The sequence below is a fragment of the Photinus pyralis genome, unplaced genomic scaffold (assembly GCF_008802855.1).
Source record: "Photinus pyralis isolate 1611_PpyrPB1 unplaced genomic scaffold, Ppyr1.3 Ppyr1.4_LG1, whole genome shotgun sequence".
Taxonomy (NCBI): Eukaryota; Metazoa; Arthropoda; class Insecta; order Coleoptera; family Lampyridae; genus Photinus; species Photinus pyralis.
Window position 1 is genome coordinate 37419158 of NW_022170249.1, and position 9010 is coordinate 37428167.

The 9010-nt window shown below is 43.3% G+C and overlaps 1 protein-coding gene across 2 annotated transcripts; it reads right to left on the reverse strand.

The window, feature by feature from the left end:
* Window positions 1–4929: 4929 nt before the first annotated feature.
* Window positions 4930–6947, reverse strand: LOC116158675 (putative nuclease HARBI1). Of its 2 annotated transcripts, none has more exons than XM_031471497.1 (4): window positions 6139–6947; window positions 5733–6019; window positions 5449–5646; window positions 4930–5397 (listed from the first exon to the last, which is right to left on the reverse strand). In XM_031471497.1, exons 1-4 carry the CDS (start codon window positions 6345–6347, stop codon window positions 5009–5011), a joined length of 1083 nt encoding a protein of 360 aa, XP_031327357.1. In that variant the 5' UTR covers window positions 6348–6947; the 3' UTR covers window positions 4930–5008. The 2 variants fall into 2 exon arrangements, with proteins under 2 accessions (XP_031327357.1, XP_031327358.1); XM_031471498.1 differs by having other exon boundaries at window positions 5733–5860; window positions 5911–6947.
* Window positions 6948–9010: the final 2063 nt, after the last annotated feature.

Genomic DNA, 9010 nt, shown 5'->3' on the forward strand with positions numbered 1-9010 from the left:
GGGATATACGTCAATGAAATTCATTGCCGTTGTTACCTTGTGCCTTGTGCTTGCATATGCAGTTGATCTGTTCATTATTTTAATTCATTAATTTAGTTATAGAATCGTAGTGTTAATTTATAGTTAAATAAACAGAAGATCTATAGTGGTGACCCCGATTAAAAAACGAGTTATATACCTACGTGAACAACACGATTAAAAATTCGGTTATCTCGCCTTCGCGCATTTGTCTGCGGTATTCTGATAAAGACACGCCATCTTGTCGATTCGTCGTTTAAAGATAATTTTAAATAACGACCTAATATGCCAAACGATAATCTTCCCGGTCAACCTCCCGCGGCTACTGAAAATGTGCCAACCGCTGTTTCCGTGGATCGTTGTAAATTGCCACCGTTCTGGCGCGCGAATCCTGAACTTTGGTTTGTACAAGTCGAAGCCGTCTTCGCTGTACACCGTATCACAACAGACTCTACAAAATACAATCTAGCTGTGGCGAACCTTGATCCCAATACGGTAGTCGAAGTTGCAGACATTTTGCGTTCGCCCCCGACTGCAGAGAAATATACCGCCCTTAAAACCGCGATACTTGCACGCTTGATGGACTCCGCTGATAGGCAATTGCACAAAGCTCTTACAGGTCTCGAGCTGGGCGACCGCAAGCCCTCACAGCTACTACGGCAAATGCAGCTTTTAGCCGGAGATCGCGCTTCAAATGATGTCCTTCGTGTAAAATGGCTCGACTTATTGCCGCCAACCACGCGACGTTTGCTGCAGGTATTTAAAGCATCCAATCTCGAGGAATTGGCAGTTGCCGCCGACGAAATTGAGGACCTCAACCCGACAGTGGTGTCCACATCAACCAGCAGCTCCAACCTGGCAGCCGTGACGCAGCCATTCAAACCATCGCACCCGCAGGCCGATATGGTTGCCGCCGAGTTGGTTTCATTGCGCACTTCAATCAATCAGCTAACCGCAAATATCAAGTCGCTGGTGGCAGGTGCTCCGCGCACATCAGTTGGGCCACGAAGAGGTCGCAGTCGCTCACGGACGCCATCTCAAGCGCGGGAGAGCTCTTCCACATCTGCTCGATCTGAACGCGTGTGCTGGTATCATAATCGATTTGGCTTGCAGGCGAAATATTGTCACTCCCCATGTTCATACGCCAAGGCTTCGGAAAACTAGGTCCACCGACGCCGCATAAGGTGGTCGCCGTTGGTGAGTTACTCATTGAAAACCGCCTTCTTGTCACAGATAAACGCACATCCATGCGATTCCTAGTGGACTCCGGATCCGTAATCTCACTCATCCCCAGAAAGGCGATATCAAAGCGCCTTCCACGGCAAGAGCTGGACCTGCACGCAGCCAATTCTTCTGTCATCGCAACTTATGGCACGAAAGAATTATCACTGAATATTGGTCTCCGGCGAGATTTTACCTGGCACTTCACCATTGCTGACGTCCAATTGGCAATCCTTGGAGCCGATTTTCTGCAGAATTTTGGCCTTATCATCGACTTGCGACAAAAATGCATTATCGACCCGCTAACATCACTATCGACTCCTGCTCAACTCGCGCCAGCAGAAGTGCATAGCGTGGCAATTGCTCCAGGTGTCAGTGTGCCCGACGGTGACCTTGGGTCCGTTTATGCGCGGCTTGTCCGTGAGTTCCAGAGCTCGCCGGCTAATCGCAAAACGATGGCAGTCCTGTCCGACTTTCCAGTACAACACGTCATTGTTACTAATGGACATCCAGTTTTTGACCGTCCCCGTCGCCTGTCTGGAAAGCGTCTAGCAGCTGCGAAAAATGAATTTGATTTACTGTTGAAAAGTGGAGTTATCCGGCCTTCTTCAAGTCAGTGGGCCAGTCCTTTACATATGGTACCAAAAAAAGGTGGCGGTTGGCGAGCGACAGGAGATTATAGACGTCTGAATGCCACCACAGTCCCTGACCGCTACCCTCTACCTATCATAGAGGATCTTCTACAGGAAAGCAAAGGATCGGTATTTTCCGTCGTGGATCTCCATCGCGCTTTCTATCAAATCCCTGTGGCAGCCAAGGATATTGCAAAAACCGCCGTTACAACGCCTTTTGGGTTGTACGAATTTATTGGTATGCCAATGGGACTTCGCAACGCCGCCCAGACCCTCCAGCGGACAATGAATCATCTCCTTAAAAAAATGGATTTTGTCAAATGCTACGTCGACGACATCTTGGTCCATTCCAAATCGCACGAAGAGCACCGGCATCACCTCATTGAACTCTTCACAGTGCTTCAAGCTGCAAACCTCCATCCCAATTGGGCCAAGTCAACACTGGGCGCATCACAGGTAATTTTCGCAGGCTATGATGTTTCGAAAAACGGCTTCAAACCACCCGCTGCCAAGGTGCAAGCGATTCTCGACTTCCCAAAGCCACTCGATTCAACTGAGCTCCGGCGTTTTTTGGGTGTGATGAATCATTATCGTCGTTGCATCCCTCATGCAGCCCACCTGCAGGCTCCATTGACCGAGTTTTTAAAAGGAGCTGCAAAAAAGCAGGTTAAATTACAGTGGTCTGAAGCGGAAGAAAAAGCATTCATCGATTGCCGCGCAAGTATCGCTAAAGCTGTCGGCGCCGCCTTTCTCGAGCCCGCAGCCCGTCTCGCACTTCGCACGGACGCTTCTAGCAACGCCATTGGCGCCGCCCTAGACCAGTGGCAAGAAAACAAATGGGTTCCTTTGGCATTCTTTTCCCGCAAGCTCTCCCCCACTGAGCAACGATACAGCACCTATGATCGTGAGCTCCTTGCAGTGTTCGCTGCAATCAAAAACTTCAGGCGAATCCTTGAAGGACGCCCTTTCACAATTTTCACGGACCATAAGCCGTTAGTATACGCCCTCGCCCAACGTGCAGATAAGGCATCTCCCAGGCAAGTAAATCATCTGGATTTTATCGCTCAATTTGATGCACGATTTGAGTTCACCCCAGGAGCAGAGAACTGTGTCGCTGACGCGCTCTCTCGCTCATGCACCATCGCATGGCCAACTATGTTAGATGCGGCCACAATAGCGACGGCCCAAGTTACAGATGAGCAACTGCCACACTTACTCCGTAAGTCAAAAATCAAACTGCGTTCCCTCAACCTCGACGGCCACATGCTTTACTGCGTGGCTTATAACAATTTATTGAAACCGTACATACCAGTTCAATTACGACGTCAAGTCTTCGATGCTGTTCATAATCTGGCGCACCCAAGTGGTCGCGCCACTGCAAAAAAGATACAAGAAACGTACTATTGGCCCAGCCTAAGAAAAGACGTCTTTCGATGGGCACAGCATTGCGAAAAGTGCCAACGTGCCAAGGTCTCTAGGCACAATCGCGCAGAACTTGGTAAATTCGACACACCGAACACAAGGTTCCAACACATCCATGTGGACCTCATCAAGCTTCCACTCACGGATGGGTTACAATTTTGTTTAACGGTGATAGACCGTTTCTCTCGTTGGCCTGTCGCAGCCCCCATTACAGACAAGTCAGCCGAAGTGGTTGCCCGAGCGCTTTGGGAGAATTGGATTTGTATGTTTGGAACACCGCTCACAATTACATCTGACCAAGGTAAGGAGTTTGAGGCCAAATTAATTGCCGCTCTATATCGTAGAATCGGAGCTAAACACCAGCACACGACTCCTTACCATCCTAAGGCAAATGGTATGGTGGAGCGGCTCCACAGAACGTTAAAAACCGCCCTTATGTGCCACCCACAGACACCGTGGCCACAAGCACTGCCCTTGGTTCTCCTCGGCATGCGTACAGTTTTAAAAGAAGATTTGCAAGCCTCACCGGCGGAAATGGTTTTTGGAACCTCGTTGAGAATACCGGGAGAGTTCTTTCGCACCCAAGAACCGCCCGTCTCTGAAACAACTTTTTTGGACAAACTGCGCTGTCTCTCGCAAGCCATCCGTCCAGTTCCTGCGTCGAATCACGTAGGAAGCAAACCATTCTTTTTCACAAGCTTACGCACCTGCACCCACGTGTTCTACAAGATTGGGAAAATACGCAGCCCACTGGAGCCTCCGTATTCGGGTCTACATCTGGTCAAACGCCGTATTAACGATCGCAACTACGTCATCGAAGTAAATGGGAAAGAAAAAACAATTTCCACAGACGACCTCAAACCTGCATTCATTGAATTCTCCGAACCCAGCAAGCCGACTTCTAGATTAATAGAAGACAGCAGTCCAACTCCACCTCTGTTACAGGATCCTCAGGTATCGCCGCCAAAACCTGCTCGAATGTCACCTGCTACAAAAAGAAAAATGGTGTCGTTCCCTGCATCTTCAGAGCAGCTCACTGGGGAAGGAGTGGATGTAGCGCCGGTACCAAAGCGGCGATCACCAAGATTGCGCTCTAAGACCGATAGAGGGCGTCATGAAAAATGAGGGATATACGTCAATGAAATTCATTGCCGTTGTTACCTTGTGCTTGCATATGCAGTTGATCTGTTCATTATTTTAATTCATTAATTTAGTTATAGAATCGTAGTGTTAATTTATAGTTAAATAAACAGAAGATCTATACACCTTTAGAACAAACACATGATGAAACTGAACTGTGCAATCAAAACGTTCTGCTTACTTACGAAGAGCCCACGCCCACACTTTTACGAGGCACTCGTTGGTCTGCTCGAAGGAGACCTAAAATTAACGCAGACCTGGGACCTACAGAAAGAGCTAAAATTGAAGTACTACAAATTCAAAAAGAAATTCTTTTGCAAGAAAAGGAGCACAAGAAAATGTTACATGCCATGGAAGTTGAGCACAAGAAAAAAATTTACTTAATGGAAGAGGAAATTGGGAAGTGGTCTTGTTCCAAGTAAATGTTGCCATAAAATAAATCTAGTATTTTTTCGAAGAATGAATTCATTTAAATAAGTATAAGTACGTATTTTCAATTTTAATAAAAAATGTTTATTGTAGTAGGTATGTTAATATGTAATATAATTTATCTTTAAACTTGCAAAATACGAAAATTACAATCTAGAAAAATATATATCTACTAAATGTCTTCTATAATCATAGCCTAAATCATTTTCTTCGGCGGCTAAAGGAATATCTCCATCTCGAATTGCTTGCTGAAGCTCGTGTTCCATAATTAAATTTTCAATAGGTGGTTCTGGTTCTCCCCTCAAACGAGCCAAATTGTGCAAAACTGCTGTAGCCACAGTAACACAAAGTACATTTTCTAGCTTCATTCTACATCCATACGCTATTATAGGAAATCTTCTTTTCCAAACACCAAATAGATTTTCTACCTTGACTCTACTTTGAACGTGACTTCTGTTGTAGTTTCTTTCACCATCGTTCTGAACATTCAGAAAAGGTGTAAATAGATATGAAAGATTCATATAACCGCTATCTCCTAAAAAGTAAGTAGCGATTGTAAATTAATATTGAAAAAAGTGCTATTTACCCAACAAGATACTATTTCCAAAGTCTCCATTATTGAATCTATGCATTAATCGTGAATTTCTAAAAATGGTGGTATCGTGCGTCGAACCTGGCCAACGTGCGACGATATCTTGGAATAACAGGTCAGCACTTGTAACGGCTTGCACATTTACAGAGAAATATCCCTTTCTGTTTCGATATATTTCAGCATCAGCTCCACCTTTAAATTAAATTCTTATTTGTAGAAATGAGCGAATGTAAAGTATAATACTAAAAATAATGTGAAAAAAATAGTGTAGTAAGTACCTTGTGATTGAATTTTTATATGACATCCATCTATTGCCCCAATGACTCTAGGGAAACCAGCAATGTCGTAAAATTTATTCTGAGCACTTGCAATTTCAACTTCATTTCGAGGCATGTATATAAATTCCCTTGCAATTGATGCTATGAGCCTTGAAACTTTTGAAACAATTTTACATACTGTTGACTTGTCTGCATGCACAAAGTCTCCAACAGCAACAAAATGCCCTGCACTGGCATAAGCTCTTAACGTTAGCAAAAGTTGATTCATGGGACTGATGGAATTATTCCTGAATTTCAAAAAACATTATTGTACACCTTGAATTCGCACTATACAATAGTCACAAAAAGCATTATATGTAGGTAAGTATACAAACGTGAAACAAACCTATGAATGATGTGTACTTACCTGTTATGGAAGTACTCTAGTCTATGTTCTATTTTCTCCAATAAATATAAAGCAGTCCCTTTTTCGAGTCGAAATCGTCGAAAAAATTCAACATTAGAATAAATATTAAATAAATTTCTCCTAATGTGAATTTGCCGTGGTATTCGAATATTTTCTACTATGTCTACCATATCAACCACATCGACATCATCGACATCGATCAATTCCATTTTGAAAAGTGACGTTTGAAAGACAAAATGCCACTCATTTTCAACTTCACTAACAATAATGCCGACTTAAGTCGCAGATTTTCACGACTTAAATGTAAGGCTGCCTTTGTGAATATAAGATGCAGATTTGCGTTGGTGCAACGTTTTAAGATAGACTTAAGATTTAAGGCGATCTTAAGATTCAAGTAGAGCTTAAGATACATTGGAGAAACTGGGCATAAAACAAGAATCTAAGGTGTACCACGCCAAAGTACGGAGCGGATGATTTTTTCTATCGACGGTGTCATCTATTCCACAACCCTCCCTTTTTACCGAGATATTTTTCAATTGTTGTTTTAATTGCGCTCGAAAATATTTAAGTTGGGTTAAATTCGCTTCCAATCTTATCGGGCTTTCATTTATCTCATTATGAAGGTTATTGGTAATTGATTTCTCTAACAAACGTATGTTGGAATCGATTATTGAAATATGTCTAACAATATCGGTCTTATTTTTTAATGATTTAATTGAATTACGCGTGAGATTAACTATGTTATTGCTTAAACTCGTAACAGATTCCATTGTACCTACCTACGATTAAAACTATTTTCCCAGAGTTCTTCTTCCTCAAAACGTAACAAAAATAGCTCGCCAGCAAAGTTGCGCGAAATCCGAGAGGCCCTCACACTTACACACACACAAAGAGACGCTTGTCGGTGATGGAATATTACGTCAAAGATGCACAGAGGCGAAGTCATTAAATCGCGGAAATTGGAGGCCTTTTATACGCTCACTTCCGAAGGACATTAATGAATACTCCCTTTCTTACATGAGTGCTCGCTATTGTTGGTGCTTTTCTAGGATGCTTCGGGTGTCGCAGGTGTCCCATGCGCTTTCTGCTAACACCATGCAAATACGTTTCCAAGGTCGAGAACAATGGAGTCGGTGTTACTGCAGTTGCATGAGTGGGGTCTGGGAATCTTTGGTGTCGCAGGTGTCCCATGCAAGTACGTTTTCAAGGACAAGAACAATGGAGTGAGTGTTACTGCATGAGTAGGTCTTGGAAGCTTTGGTGTCGCAAGTGCCCCATGCAAGTACGGAGGACGATGGAGTCAGTGTTGAGCTACCAGGAAAGCAACCTGTGAGAACGCCCTTGATTTTCACTCTTTTGCTAACTCCATCAAAAACCCTCCCCATATATAGGTGGAGATTTTTCATATTGGATAATTATTAACGTGAACGTTAAGACCATGTCTTCCTCGATGTCTTCCTTAAACAAACGCGGCGGCGCGAAATTGAGCATTAAAAAAAAAGTGAAACGAACAAGAAGCCTTACGGTGGTGGTAGTGGCGGTGGCGAACATTCGGTGTTAAGAACGGCATTAGAAAAAAATAAACCATCTAAATTAATGTCATCAATCTCATTACCGAAGATGATGAAGGACACCAGGAAAGGTAAGGCGTACTCGCGCTCGCTTTCCAACATCCATACAGTGTTGTTTTATTGTTTTCATAGAACCACCACTACAACAGCCAACAACAACATGAATGAGTTGGAGGACTTTCTGAAAGAATACGAGGGCATCGTGAGCCACGTATATGCCCCACAAGTAAGGACGATCCCTCCACCTCACGGACAGGAGCAGCAGCAGATAAGGTAAAAATTGTTCATGAAAACAAAAAACAATTTAAAAAAATTAAACAAATTTTAAAAAATTATTCTAATATATAATTGTTTTTATAGCCATCATCAGTATCCGGTACAGATATTAGAACACATCATAATTCCCGCGCCGCCGCCACAGTCAAATCAGCACGCGGGGGATGGCTTACACCAATTTCACCCGCCGCCACCGGTCAATAACACCGTGAACAACAATCACTTTCAGTAAGTTATACTTGTAATATACATTAACTCTATTTTTAATACTGTGCTTTTCTCCTTATTGTTACAGAGCTTCGTTACCAAGGGCGGGTGCAAAGGACATGAATGTTCTAAGAGACATATATCAAAACATCTCCCCAGCAGCAGCAACAGATGTGCCGCCACCACCACCACCGCTGGACCCGCACAGGTGGCACGAGCCGTCCAACCCACAAGAGCTGGCAATGGTGTCCATGCGGTGCCTGGAGCAAATGTTGCCCATTGTTGAAACGAAGCAACGAGATTCCCAACTTCTTACCGAAAGGTTGGAAAGGGAATTAACGGCATCCCGAACACAACAGCAGCATCTCCAAAAAGAAATGCAACTAATAATTAATTATATGACATTTTTAAAACAAATGTAATTGTAATTGTATGTACATATTTCAAATATACGGAATTGATGCAATTGTTATTGTTATTAATATAGTTTACCCCGCCGCAAACTTATCCAATACGTGAGTTCGAGGAATTCATTGTCGAGTTCAAGCAAAAGTGAAACGGGGCGTTGCAGCAACCTACAATGGAAATTATAAATCTCATTTCATGATTTCTCCCTGCAATAAGTATTGTTACTAAGTTACGTACCTGAGTAATGATATTCCCGAATTTTAATTTCCACAAAAATCATAATTATTTCCGTAAGCAACAACACCATCAATGAGAAACGAGTGCAAGGCCACGAAGTACAAACTGATACTGTTCTATTTTTAATGCGCGCGCGAAATTGCAGAGTTTTTTATGTACACGATCTAAAGGAG

Bases quoted from the DNA above. Each gene is read 5' to 3' on its own strand.
- LOC116158675 (XM_031471497.1), bottom strand. From the start codon at position 6,347: ATGGAATTGATCGATGTCGATGATGTCGATGTGGTTGATATGGTAGAC. The intron at 6,020-6,138 runs GTAAGTACACAT...TTTGAAATTCAG, and splicing joins CTAGAGTACTTCCATAACAG to GAATAATTCCATCAGTCCCA. The intron at 5,398-5,448 runs GTAAATAGCACT...CTTACTTTTTAG, and splicing joins TGGAAATAGTATCTTGTTGG to GAGATAGCGGTTATATGAAT.